The sequence below is a fragment of the Plasmodium chabaudi genome (assembly GCF_900002335.3).
Source record: "Plasmodium chabaudi chabaudi strain AS genome assembly, chromosome: 1".
NCBI lineage: Eukaryota > Apicomplexa > Aconoidasida > Haemosporida > Plasmodiidae > Plasmodium > Plasmodium chabaudi.
Genome location: NC_030101.2, coordinates 202,036 through 216,878, shown reverse-complemented (window position 1 = coordinate 216,878; position 14,843 = coordinate 202,036). Strand labels below are relative to the sequence as shown.

The window sequence follows — 14,843 nt, the reverse complement described above, 5'->3', positions numbered from 1 at the left end:
ATAATAAAAAGTTATATACTGCTTTGTTTTGTTTTTCAAATATTAATTGTTTATTATCAGTGTAACATTAACATCCTTTTTTGTTGTATATATAAATATATTTTGCAAACTATTTCATTGGCTGAGCCAAAAGTGTTTTTTCCTAATCTCTCCTAATTTTATGCATAACATGGATTTTACTATTTTTAAAAATGATAAAAATTTATCATTAAGTGGAGTAAAGTAAGTGTCATTCGAAAAATATGAGTAGTGTAAAAACAACTGATATTATTTTATTTAATTAAAAAAAATTATTTTTGTTTTAGCAAAATAGTTGGTGATGTCTATAAGGACAATTTGGACTACTTGATGAGGGTGGGCAAAAAAATAAGGAGAACATAAAAAAGTGAAAACATGAATGTCGCTGCTAGTCACCATTTTGATAACCATATACATATACGACTGTGTGCGTTTTATTTTTTAAGAAAAATAAGAGCGAATTAGAAAGACGAGAAACTGATAAATTTAGTTACGAAATTGAAGTATTTTTAAATTCTTTGGATGGGGAAGAAACACGATTATATGAAGAAAAAGACAAAATAAAGGAATCATTTCAAACTATTGGTTTGCTATATACATTATTTTAATTCAAGCTTGTATATGCATAAGTTTTTATTTATATATACAACATGCATACATAAATTTATATTTTTATTCCAAAGCATTGCAGTTAAAAAATGTGAAACGATCTATCATTAAAACGGACGAATATGTTGAAAATAAGGTTGTCTTATTACATTCTTTTATTTTCATTTAATTTTATTTTCGTCTAATTTTCATTTTCCACCTTTTTAATAAAATAAAAATTATTAAAAATCGCCCATTTATTATTGCCGTTCAGGTAAAAGGAGTGATGTTAAAAAATTCTCAAAAAATATTTGAAGCTTTTAAAAAGGATATTAATAATTTATAGTTTAATATTAAATAAGTTGATAACTACATTATATTTAATTTTTTTTTTGTTTTTTTTTCACATTTTTCATTAATTGCAATTACTTGCGTAGCACTTATGGAAATGATGGTTTTGTGTGAGTTACTTATTTCCCTTTATTTTATTTTGTATAAAAAAAATTGATAATGTTAAACAAGTTAATAAAAAAAAATAAAAAATAAAATATTAAAACAAAAAGACATATTTATTGTAGATCATCAAAATGTCTATGCATATGCAGACATTAATTTGGTGTATTCGTTTGGTCATACAAAAAATGAATTAAACTATTTAATCGTTCTATTTATACTAATTGATATATAGTAATGGCTATTTTTAAAATGAGAAATGTAAAAAAAAGATGATAATGGAAAACGGAAAAAATATATTTCCATTTTAAGGATCTAAATATACCAATGAGGTTATACAAATAAGTACATATTATAATGTTATATTTGCTTTGAGTATAGAAAGAAATGTTATATAATGTTGAAAACTTAGTATATATCACAAATAAAATAGAAAAAACAAAATATACAAAATGAAGGTTTCCTCAAGCAATATACTACTAACTGCTAGGCATAACCTAATTAAGTAAATTTTTGAGAAAGCTGGCGAATTATTCGTTTTTTTTTGTTTTAATTTAAAAATGCATAAGTATATACATTATATCATTGTATAAGATATATAACATACTTTTTTCAGATATTAAATTGTTAATTTTATGATTTATAAATTTGATTTTTAATTTAATTTTTTTTTATTTAATTATCATGTATATATAATTTGTTTTGGAAATAATTATTTTCAGTTTGTAGCACTTTAATTTTTTTTTTTTATAAATTCTTATGTGTTTTTTTTTATTTTAAAATTTCAATATGTTTATTTAATTAACCTTTAATATTATTAAATGCATTTTTTGAGTTTTCCCCATTTTCAGTTCTTTCATTTTTCTTTGATTAATTTTATATTTACAATATTTTTCCTTAACTTTAAATATCAGTTTATTTTTTTTCAGATATATGTTTGTTATACATACTGCATATATAGGCATGTATGCATATGTTTTAAACTTGTATATTTTCAAAAAATAAAATTTATTTCCGTTCTTTTTCAAATGTATTAATGCTATTTGTTTCCCATTTCGCATTGCAATATTTAGTCACCTATTTTTTACCATCACTTTCTATTGCTTACCGTTTGTTACTGAAGAATAAGATATACAGACAATAAAATTAAGATATAAATTTTGTTACTGTTTTAACTCCTAATTCTATGCAAAAATAATTTTAAATATTACTTTATTTTTATTGTAGAAGAGCTAGTTAATTTTAAAAAAATATCACCAAAACGCAGTTTAATCAATTTTGTGTGTTAAAAGAAAAGAAGCTTTATATGAGTATAAATAAACTACTTTTCATATAAAGGCGCAAAGACAAATATTAATATACACAAAATTTTAATTGTAGATTAAAAAAGCATATTATATTTTCCCCTTATTTATATATATCAAGACAATAACCTTTTACTTTCAACGGAAAAAAAAAATTATGTTTATTTAATTTTTTTTTATTAAATATATACATATATAATGGCGAAAAATCGACTTTTAATTGAATCCCGGGAAGCTAAAAAGCAAAATGACCCTGATATTTTTTTGTCACATAGGTTTGTTTATATAAAACCCCAAATGAATGTCGTTTTATTTTGTCCTACTTTAACATTATTCTATGTCTGCACACAATTTTGCATATATTTCTTCATTCTATTATGCCAATTTCAGTTCCTCTAATTCATCTCATGCTAATTACTTTATTTTTGCATAACATTCTTTTGTAGTGATTACAATTTATACGAATGGGAAGCTGTAATAAGGGGCCCAAAGGACTCACCATATGAGGTAAAAAAAAAAAAATAAAAAAAAAAAAATATAGCCATACTTGGCTTACTCATGCTGAAATTCTGCTTAACTATTTAGGGAGGAAAATGGAAACTAAGCATAAAATGCAAAAACACATACCCAATAGACCCACCTTTGATAACATTTATAACGAAAGTATTTCATCCTAATGTAAATTTTACAACAGGTAAAGACTTAGTAAATATGCATAACCCCCATTTTGGCTACATAGTGTTTGCACACGCATTATATAGCTAACTGGCTATATTATTTTTGCACACATATTTATATAGCTAGCTGATTTTATTATTTTACCATTTTTCTACTCATTTTTTAAGGGGCACTGTGTATGGACATACTAAAAACGAATTGGAGTCCCGCTTGGACAATTCAATCCTTATGTCGTGCTATTCTTTTTCTTTTGAATGAGCCCAATGCTGAAAGTCCGTTAAATTGTGACGCAGGTATAATTTTGTTCGCAAATATGTCTACCCGTTATATATGTGTATGTTTATTACTTACATTTTGAACTACCTTCTTTTTTAGGCAATTTAATACGGTCTGGGGATATAAAGGGTTTTAAATCCATGGCAAAAATGTATACTAAGGAGTATGCGTCATGATAGTGTTTTGGTAGTTTGAAGGTGGAAATATGAGAGAAAAAAATATATCGTTTTTTTCCTTATTCATAATATGATGAAAACATTATCAATGGGAGTTATTTATTTTTTTAATTATCTCATAAATGCATATGCATATAGCACATTTTTTTTTTGTTATAGTTTTAAGCTATTCATTGATATGTTTTTTTAATAAATTTATTTTTTTTATTTCTATTTATTGATATTGGATTATGTTAATATGCTTATATTTCATAAATAAAGATTAACTTGTATATATACAATTTTTATAACTCTTTAAATGTGTAATAAGATTGTTTTGAATAAGCTTATTTATTTGTGTGTACAAGTCAAACTTTGATTGGCTGCTAAACTACAGTATAATAGGTAGTTAATAATTTTAAGTAAAGAAGTTTAAAAAATTAAAATGTTTGCTAAAAGAATATATAAAAGGTATTTTAGGGAACCAAAAAAATTATATCATGTAAAATATAGTATGAACAAAATGGTAGCAATTATGATCTTTTGTATTAAGACATTTAAATAAAAAAAATATATCTCAATGAATTTATAACTTTTGAAAAAAATTATATACAAAAGATACAAGATTTTTAACAAATTAACTTCAATTTTATAAATAAGAAAGTAAGAAAATAAAATATATGCATAGACAGATATGTAATTATTTGGTTTACATATTTTTTTTCTTCTTCTTGAAATTTTTATTTCTCATAAATAATAAACATTAAAAAATAAAGAATAAATATCAAGTACTAAAAAAGATAATCATTCCATGCATAGAATTGTATTTTTTTCAATTCCCTTTATTTTTAGCATTTACAAAGTTGTAGTATTACAACATATTCATGTATATATGCAGGTTGCCATATTTTATCCTCGGAATTTAAGAGAGGAATATACTATATATAGAGAGCCAAAAATAAGTTGTTCTATCTCCTATCCCGATCTCGATCTCTGTCCCTATGTCTATATCGGGATTTTTCTCTTTCTCTGTGTCTATATAACATTTCTCGTCGATATTTTTCTTTCATCCTTTTCCGCATTTCCATTTTTTCTGATTCTTGTATCCACCATGGTTTGTCACTACTCGATTTTCTATGTTTTCTTTTTGAAGAATGTGAAGAGTCACTATAAGTATCGGAACTATCATAATCCCCTTTTGAATTTTTTCTTCGTTTTTTTTTGTGTCTTTGACTTCGATGTTTATGTCTATCAGTATGTTTTCCGGAATCGTAAGAACTTGATGAATCACTCTTACTAGAATCTGAACTAGAACTTGAGCTTCGTTTTTTTATTTTATCTCTTTTTCTGCTACTACGTCTTTTATCTATATTCTTTTTTCTTCCCCCTGATCTGCTTCGACTGCTACTATCACTGCTGCTTCCACTTTGGGATGAACGTTCATCTGATTTCTTTTCATCAGATTCGTCACTACTGTGTGAAGAACGTGAATTACTACTGTATTTATTACGTTTTTTTCGTTTTTTTTTAATATATTTTTTTCTTTCATCGTCACTAGTATCTTCATCACTTCTTTTATCACCATGTTTTAATCCCTTTTGGCTAGCTGCTAAATCAGATTCATTTTTTTCTTTTTCTTTGTTTATAATATTATTACTTGAAGTACTATCTAGTGAGTTTGTTAATAATAACTGGTTAGCTTGTACAAGATTATTTACTAACAGTAAATTTGGATTATACATAGCACATAACTTAAGTGCTAGTTTTTCTTTTAAAGCTAAAACTTTTTCTACTTTTTCATTTACATTACTTTGTTTATTCATTATATTTTGATCACTACCCAATTTTTTATTTAAATTATTATAAATAGATAATTGGGTTTTTAATGTGCTATCATTTTGATTAAGAATACTATATGCATCTTTAATTATTACTTCTTTATTTTCTACTTTTGTTCCGCTTAAATTTAATGCAGCTTTTGCATTTTCTTCATTAATAAATTCAACATATGCGGTGTACATATTTATTTGTTCGTTATACTGAAATTTGTAGCTTGTGGTTTTTCCCACATGCTTGAAGAATTCCACTACGTCACTCTCGTTGTACTGCAAAAGGTGGGGAAAAGTACGGACATGCATGTATATGTAAGCATGTGCATATTTACTTTTGTTTTGACAATTGGCTGTTCCAACTGTGAGAATGCAAACGCTAGTTTGTGCTTACCTTTTCGGGAATATTCTCCATATATATAATTTTAGAAAATACATCAAATTTTTTATTTTTTTCATTTAATTCATTTTGAAAATCGACAAGCCTTTTCTTTTGGTCTGAAATTACTTGATTTTGCAGAAGCATATTTTGCAAGTTCTGTATATCCATTCGTGGGGAAAAAATAAAAATATGGATGTATATTTTTTATATATAATTAGGAAAAACTCACACACGCACATGTAGAAACGAATACAAAATCGAGAAGATGAACTTTTCGAACCTGGTATTGAGAACTGCTATAATCGACATTATTTCCACCTTTATCATGCTCGCTAATATTTGGTGTTTCACTAAAAGTTTGTGATTGCAAGATGGGTTCGATAACTGTGACGGTCATCGGTAGGTTCAATAGGAGCTCGCCATTTAACCTTGAAGATTTTGTTATACCTTCTGACGTTTTAAATTCGATTTGACAATATTTTTGGTTCGTTCCAGGGAACCTAAAAAAGGAAATGCCAATCATAAATATGGGTCAGTCATAAATATGTATGCCTATGCAAAATAAAAACTATTGTATGCACATCTATCTTTTTTTAACTCGCATCTTTTTATTAATCTATAATTTTAATTATGTTCACTCTCCATAATGCAAATGTAAAAATGTATATAAGTCTCGAGCAAGTCCCATTTCACTAACATAATAATGAACAGGTTAATAAAAGTATGCATGAATATAAAACAAATGAAATGGCACTAACTTTTTAAATACAACATTAATTATTTCATCACATTCTTGAAACTTTTCCCTTATATCTTCTTCCGATACATTAGCAGAAAGATTTTTTACATATACAACATTAGCTATGCTAAAATTTAAACTCATATTTTAAACGAACTATATATATATATGTTTCTTTATTTTTCCTTTTTATTTTTCTTTGATATTTTAAATAAATATAACATACATATTTACATATGTAATTATATATCTATAAAACTATGGATTGGAAAAATAAATAAGTTATCGCCATAAGTCAACAAATAAAAAAATATAAAAAAATGAAAAAAAATATTTTTAAATTTTTAAAAATTTTTAAGTTAAAAAAATAAATCACGACGCTTTAAGGGTCTCCCTAATTTCACTTTTTAACAAGCGAAGTGTATGAAATAAGAGAAAAAAAAAAAAAAAAAAAAATCAACACAAAATAAGCAAGCAAAATAAGCAAACAAAATTGATGTACAAAATGTGTTGGTTTAAAATTTGGGTATTTTTGATGGAGGTGCCATTATGTAGCAATGTTGTGAAAGTTCGACTGATGAATACATAAAAATTATGAACCTTTTATGGAAAAAAATAAAATACATTTTAATTATTTTAAAAACGTATTAAATAATTAGGAACATACTAACTTAGTAAGATTAGCCATTTAAATGTTTTGACACATTTCTACAATTTAAATATTGTTGACACATTTCTACAATTTAAATATTGTTGACACATTTCTACAATTTAAATATTGTTGACAATTAAAAAGGTTTACTAAGTACTGAAGGAGTGTGTATATGATTAGTTGGGTGACACTCATGCTGTTTTTTTTTTTTTTTTCATTTTTTGCAAGCACAAATTTGTGCATATTATAAAGTTTTTTATAAAGAATGACAAGGCAAATAATGAAGGTTTAGGGATGTTATAATTAGAAAAACATTTTTTATTTAGCACTCCATTATATTTGGGTTAGCAAACATAGAGAGGATAGGAATGGGCATAATACCGCTACTATCCTCGCAAAGCAGTAGACATACCTATGCATAGTCTTATTTATCTACAGCCGAACAAATGCAGTAAACGGTAGAAACTTTGCGGAAAAAGGCAGACAAAACTATGTCGACATGCTATGCATGAGGAATGTTTCCCTTTCGATGGTTGTAGGAAAGGAACAATAACTTTTAAAGACCTTTTATTCAAACCATATATAAATAAATATATTAATTCCATTTTTAATAAAAAATATAAAATGTAGATTATTTTTCCTAAATAAAGGATATTTTATTTCCTTTTGAAATTGTCTTTATTTTTAAGATAAAATATTTTAGAATTTTATTTATTTTTTTTTAAAAACATATTTAGAATGTTGATAGGTGGCGAAACTTTAAATCTATGAAAATGTAGAATATGAAAAAAGTAAATTATGTATTACGTTGTTTAATTTAACCAACTATAAGTCGTAAGCTTTTGCATTTCAAATGTTATTATGATATTATACATATTATTATGCATACTATGTAGATATAATTTAAAATTTATTTTGTGGGACCCCAAATAAGTAGTAGCTTAATGATGGTATCGTAAAAAAAATAATCAGCAACAAAAAATTATTTTATATATGCATATATATTGCTTTTGCATTAGTGGAAAAATATAATAATAATAAAATAATATATATTATAAAATTTTTATGTTTTTTTAAAAATTTTTAATAATTTAATTAGAAAAAATAATAGGATAATTTTCTAAGCATTGTATTTATTACAAATATAACATTTATATGAATTTCATAATTACTGCAAACTATATTTAAAAAAAAATTGTTTTTTAAAATGAATATATAATAATTTTATTTCTAATATTATTCATATATAATTTAATAATTTATTTTTATTTCGTCAATATTTCATCATGTTTCATTACAAAATTAATTGAAATACTTTGTATGGAATATTATAGTGATTATATTATTACTTATATTTATTTGCAATATTTTTATAAATATTTTTTTCAAATTCGCAATCCTATTGCATATGTTTATATCAACGTAAATTCTTATGTTGTTATTTCATTTTTGTTTTATTATTCACTGTTTTTTAACTAAGCATTTTTAAGTTTAAATTATGATTGTAGAATGATGATCTATGATCAATGAAAAATACAAGCGAAATTGTTATATATATAATTAAAGTAAAAAAATAATAAGTCGAGTCGCATTTATTATGTATGCATATGTATGCCTTTGTACAGGCATTTACGGTGTCAACATTTTTTGTGTAGAATAATTATTTATATTTAAAAAATACTTATTATATGTTCGATTATGTTTGCAAAATATAAAACATATTTAATTTTACGTTACAAAATAAAAAGACAACAAAAATAAATAAAATTCATAACCGATAATACAATTCACTGTGTCCACCGAAGATATATAAAACGAAAAAAAATATTTTTTTTTTTTTTTGTAATTTTGATATATCAAAAGAATTACAATTTGATATCATAACATAGGGACAGAAATTCATTCCTTACCATTTTCAGAATTATCTTTTTTTTTCGTCAAATTTGTATTTTGCTTTTTTCTGTATTAATGTAGTATAAAAATGGAAATAAATGGAACAGAGGATGAAGTAAAAAATTCCGAAGTTATATGGGAATCGTTATATAATGACTTTGAAGAAATAACAGACACAAATAAAAAACATTTTAATTATATCGAGAATAGTTTATATAACTTTTGCAAAGGAGTGCATTCCTCAACAAAATCGAATTACAATTTAAAAAATAGAAACCCTGATATATATGAAAATAATAATTCTAATACAAAAAATAATGAAAATAATAAATTAGAACAGCTTGAAGATTATAATGTTAATACTACTGAAGAAAATAATAACCAGCTAGCTAATTTACCAAATGATAATAAACTAGCCATAACACAAAATAATGATAATAATTTTGATAATTTAAAAAAAAAATATAATTCCTATGGTAAAATTTATAATAATGAAAATGATTATTTAAAAAATAATTATGTAGATAATGATAGCGATTATTTAAAAGCAGAGACACATATAAGTTATAACGATGTTATAAATAGTGATAAAACACGAACTTCAGATAATTTAAATATTTCCCTTTCCCACTTAAGCTCAGAATTAAAAAAAAAAGCACACACATTAAATGACATGAATAATGTTAGAAAAAATCATAACCTAAACAGTAGTACAAAAAATATAGTATCATTTATGAGCGAATGTGGAAATACAAAAAAAAATATTAACATTGATGAAATGCGAAAAGATTTCTTTCGAAAAAGAGAAGAAGATTATTCATATTTGTTAAGCAATAAAAAAATATATGATGATGCAAAAAGTTGTGGAAGTGAAATTTTGTATTCCTCACGATTTAGTGCATTTGATAATTATAAAAAAAATAATATATTAAATAAATTAAAAAATAATAAAAATTTTGATGTAAAAACAGAATATAATTTGAATCTTAATAATAGTACAGGTAGTGAAAAAAATATTTCTCTTATAGACATCCGAAATATAGCAAAAAATATGAATATAAATATAAGTAATTTAAATTCTTTAGAAAAATTAGATATGTTATTAAAAAAAAAAAATAATAATTTAGCTAGTAACCATAGTACTGGAAATCCAGATTTATCTTTCCTTTTAAATCATGAAAAAAATAATGATCGATCAAGAAAAGCTTTATCACAATGTGCCAATAATGATTATAAAATGTATTCTCATATGCTAGAAAAATTGAGTATGCATTCTGGGAGATTTGGAAAAAATGAAAATTCAAAACTAGCCACCATTGAAGATGCTGATCATGAAGCATTAATAAATAGATCAAAAAAATTATTAGAAATAAGTAAAAAATGTTTAAATGAAAATAAAAATGATGAGAAAAAATATAATACAAATACTTTTAGTGATCTGAATTCAAAAAATCTTAATAAAAAAAATCAAAATTTTCTTTTATCAAAATTAATTAGAAATTGTCATTCCACTGGTGCCCCTTCTGTTGCTGCTATTTCAACAGTTAGCGAAAAATTCAATCCTAATCATACTATAAAAAATATAGAATACGAATTAAATGATAGTAAAAATGAAGTAAGTTCAGTCAAGCAAGGTTCTATACATGGTGGTGGACATAGTTATGAATATTCAGGAAGAGATTATATTAATTTTAAAAAAGGAAAAAATATAATATCAAGTGTTAGCCAAATTGATGTATTAAGTCAAGTGGATGATAAAGAAAAAGAAAAAAGCGAAAAAGAATATAATAAATGTTTATATCATTTATTTGAAGCTTATGATAAAGAAAAATTACCTGACGTAAATGGAGACGAAAATAATGACAAAAATGAAGATGGCAAAATGAATATTACAAATAATGAATCCTTTATTTCTAGTTTAAAAGAAAATAATAAAACAAATATTGAAAATAGTTATGGTTTAAAAAATTATGAATTTAATTTAGATTATCAAGATTCTGATGACGATTTAAAACAAGGTGATGAGAAAAAAATAAGTGATGAAATAAAATTATTAAAAAATAAATTAATTGAAGGAAGAATTGCTACAATTGATGATAATAATAGTGTTTGTAGTAAAAAAAATATTTCGAGTTCAAATAGTATGGTACATTTATATGAGCATAATAAAGATAGCGGGCTTTATAATGAAAAATTAAAAAAAGGAATTATTGAATGTGGAGATTTAGAACATATATCAGATGAATTTTTTAATAAAAATTATAATGGTAATGATATAAAACTTTTATTTAAAGAAAATATGTCTTTACAAGAATTATGTGAAAAAAGAAAAGTACTTTTACAAAAATATAAAAATGAAAAAGCGAAATTATGTGTAGAAATGAAATCACTTTTAAGTTTTAATAATAATTTAAATTGTGCATTAAAGGAAAAAGAAGCAGAAATTAATATACTAAAAAAAGAAAAAGAAGAATTAGAAACTAATTTAATGAAACAATTAGCTAATAATACTAATAATAAGTTTGAATTTTTAAAAAACTTTCAATCACAACATAGTGCAGGCAAACAAGAAAAAGTCGCAAGTTTCAATACTTGCAGTAGTAATGGATATAATATGTTATGTGATAAAAATGGTGTACAATCACGTTACACAAATGATGATAATAATTCATCTGTGATCAAAAGTTATGAAGACAAAATTCAAGAACTTTTAATTCAAATTAAAATGTACCAAAAAAAAAATAGCGATTTGCAAGAACAATTGAAAATATTTATGAACGAGTAAGGAAAAAAAAAAAAAAATAATTGGCTAGTCGAAAAAAAAAAAAAAATATGGGCTTGTTGTCCAAACCTTATACCACATTTTATTGTGGTACCATTATTTGATTTCCTTTAAATCTTTGATGATATGCATATATAAGCATTGATTGATATTAGAATTAATAATATGCTTATTTTTATTTTTGTAACAATTTTCGTTTTTTTCCGCAAAATTTTTTATTTTTATGTACATAAAAAATTTATTTATTATTTTTACAATGTCTTGTGGAGAAATGCAAATGTTCTATCATTTTACATGCCCATATGATTTTCATATTTCATACCTCACTTATTTTTAATAACACATTGAACAACTGTTTTAATTTGTTTACGGTTTTGACATTGCGAAAAAGGATGAGAAAATGTGATATCATATGTATATTCATATATCTACAACATTTTCAAAGTGTGAATATTGCCATAATTTTAGTTTTCGGTTTAATTGATTTTCTTATAAAAATCATAAGCATATTTTACGAATTTGTTCATAGTTAATTTATAATTTTTTTTTAATTTATAAAAAAATAATGAATGCATATATAAAAAAAGTGATAATAAAAAAAAAATTTATTATGCAACTTTTGTTTTGGGACGTATATATGTTTTATATGAAAAATGGCAAAATAAAATTAAAAGGGTAATACAATAGTAGAAGCATAATCCTACTAACCTAATTGGATGAGGGGTTTTATATTTTAAAAAGAAAATACAAAATCCTGGTAATATCATTGAAACAAACTGATAATAAAAATATAAAATTTGAAAAAATGTGATTAATGTAAATATATATGTGAATGAATGTAGCTCTCTTAGTTTAAGAAACATAAGAAATGACATGATATTTTTGAGAGGGCTTAAATTACTTGTAACATTTGGATATAGGTAACACACGATTTCAAATAGACTGGTATTTTATATTTTAAGCTTGCAAAGAAGTAGTATGCATACATAATGGAGTGAACAAATGAGCTGTAAAAAAATAAAGTAATGATATCAAGATTGTTATAATGAGGGTGTGGGCTCGTTGTGAATATATTTTTTATGCACTACAATATATATACGAATTTATATCATTTTTTGAGACAAGCATATATTTTTATTTTTTTAATATAGCGAAAGATTTTTCCAACTCATTGCTCTTACTTGGATACTATTATATAATACACATCGCCATCATATCCAACGCTTGTGTTTATCCACATAATTAGAAAAATTGAAATATGATGATAAACATGCAAAAACGAAAATTGGTTCCAATTTTTTTTAATAGCAATTAATATTGTATCGACAAAATCAAATATTTTATTTCTGTAAATATGAGAAAATAAAAAAATATGAGTCATACATATAGCCCTATATATAGACATACATATTCAAACAGGATGGGTGTGTATTCCTTTTTTGCAACTTACAAATAAAATAGCCAGCACCAAAATGCAATATTTGTTTTTGTAAAATCGACGTAATTATAAAAAAGTTTAAATCCTCGCTTTCTTGCATTATAAATTGTTAAGGCGCATATAATGGCACTCAATAATACCTATAAACAAAATTGAGAAAAAAATAAATACATGTATATGTATTTTTGTTTGTGTTATGCATAATTAGCTACCCATATTTGTATCAATTTGGATAGCTTATTTTTCAGACATGGAAAATAAAAAATTATGTATAAACAAATGTGTGGGCATATTGTGTCTAAGGTTTAATATTATTGTTAAGAAATATTTTGGGGGTATACTTGTATTAAATTGTAGATAGGCACTATCTTTTCAATGGTCGTTTTATTTTGAAAATTTCTATTTTTTGAGATTGATTTTATTTTTGACAGCTTATCATGACTTTGGTGTGTAGCATATAAAGACTTATATATATATGCAATAAAAATAAAAAAAATATATGCAAAAAAAACTATAAAAAAGTGTGTTGGATTTATCATGAACCAATCCTTAGTAACTCTTCTTCCCGGCTTTAACGACGCGTTAAAATACTGTAAAATCCTCTCTCCAAGGTTATTAAAAAATAATATATTGAGTGTCATTTTGGAGGATATGTTATTATATGAATAGATATTATAGGGGAATATATATTATGTGCGTGTGTGTTTACATGTTATAATAAAAAGTAATATTAAAATGTATTTATTTTTTTTTAATTATAAAATATTTTAATTATTTTGTGTAAAGATAATGAATTTTAAGGTTCAAATTAGCAAATATAAATGTGTATTTTTTTTGGAAATAAAATAACAAATAAAACATATAAAATTAATAAACGAAAATTGAAAAAAAAGGAAAAAAATACAAAACTTAATACTATATATAAAATACATATACACATATACACACATAAATAATGCCTATATTATATTTATTGCGTTTTTTTTAACGGCATGTGTTAGTAATTTATTGTGAGCGTGATAATAATTCAAAATATATATAAATTCTTAACATAGTGCAGATTATTATATCAAACACATAATTTTATTTACTTTTGTTAAAAAGTATGCATGAGTTTGAAGAAATAATAATCCCCAAAATACGTATTATTTTCGCATTTGCTGCTATATCGGTATACTGTTTAATATTCTACAATGTTAAGAGAAAAGATACAATATTACAAGCTCAAAAAAAAATATATTTTTTTTGGTGTTACATTTTGGAAACTCATATTTCATATAAATTGTATAATACACAAAAATATGGAGGGGAATACAAAAAATATATCGATGAGTGGCTTAACACACATATATATATTTTTGTAGAGTGGTAAATATATCTGATAATAAACGATTCATTTTTGTTTTATTATCAATTGTAATAAAAGTTTTAGTATCCTGGTTAAATGTATTTTCTTTACAATTGAGAATATTTTGACATTTATTTCAATATAATGCATATTTATATATAAATACACATTTTGCATGCTCAAATAAGCAAAAATACGTATTATAAAGAAATGGGAGCATATTAAACAGAATTAAAAATTACTATAATGCGTGGGGTTTAAAAATGATTAATGTTTTTGAATATATGTATAACATAATTTTATGATTT

At 23.8% G+C, this 14,843-nt stretch overlaps 5 protein-coding genes across 5 annotated transcripts; 3 read left to right on the top strand and 2 right to left on the bottom strand.

Moving 5' to 3' along the window:
* Window positions 1-169: 169 nt before the first annotated feature.
* On the top strand, window positions 170-952 carry PCHAS_0105700 (conserved Plasmodium protein, unknown function; the record flags this gene model as incomplete). The annotated part of the gene is made up of 5 exons (XM_016797790.1): window positions 170-222; window positions 306-354; window positions 465-603; window positions 702-763; window positions 881-952. 5 exons carry the CDS (start codon window positions 170-172, stop codon window positions 950-952), a joined length of 375 nt encoding a protein of 124 aa, XP_016652982.1.
* A 1,609-nt stretch (window positions 953-2,561) lies between these two features.
* On the top strand, window positions 2,562-3,493 carry PCHAS_0105600 (ubiquitin-conjugating enzyme E2 PEX4, putative; the record flags this gene model as incomplete). Its single annotated transcript, XM_016797785.1, has 5 exons — window positions 2,562-2,638; window positions 2,810-2,870; window positions 2,949-3,057; window positions 3,209-3,334; window positions 3,417-3,493. The coding sequence occupies 5 exons, from the start codon at window positions 2,562-2,564 to the stop codon at window positions 3,491-3,493; spliced, it is 450 nt and encodes a 149-aa protein (XP_016652981.1).
* A 947-nt stretch (window positions 3,494-4,440) lies between these two features.
* PCHAS_0105500 (RNA-binding protein, putative) lies at window positions 4,441-6,566 on the bottom strand (the record flags this gene model as incomplete). The annotated part of the gene is made up of 4 exons (XM_740928.2): window positions 4,441-5,577; window positions 5,696-5,839; window positions 5,964-6,183; window positions 6,442-6,566. The coding sequence occupies 4 exons, from the start codon at window positions 6,564-6,566 to the stop codon at window positions 4,441-4,443; spliced, it is 1,626 nt and encodes a 541-aa protein (XP_746021.2).
* Window positions 6,567-9,055: 2,489 nt separating this feature from the next.
* Window positions 9,056-11,752, top strand: PCHAS_0105400 (conserved Plasmodium protein, unknown function; the record flags this gene model as incomplete). The annotated part of the gene is made up of 1 exon (XM_740927.2): window positions 9,056-11,752. One exon carries the CDS (start codon window positions 9,056-9,058, stop codon window positions 11,750-11,752), a length of 2,697 nt encoding a protein of 898 aa, XP_746020.2.
* A 605-nt stretch (window positions 11,753-12,357) lies between these two features.
* Window positions 12,358-13,828, bottom strand: PCHAS_0105300 (long chain polyunsaturated fatty acid elongation enzyme, putative; the record flags this gene model as incomplete). Its single annotated transcript, XM_734693.2, has 5 exons — window positions 12,358-12,525; window positions 12,651-12,756; window positions 12,931-13,095; window positions 13,200-13,327; window positions 13,529-13,828. 5 exons carry the CDS (start codon window positions 13,826-13,828, stop codon window positions 12,358-12,360), a joined length of 867 nt encoding a protein of 288 aa, XP_739786.2.
* Between the last annotated feature and the right edge of the window lie 1,015 nt (window positions 13,829-14,843).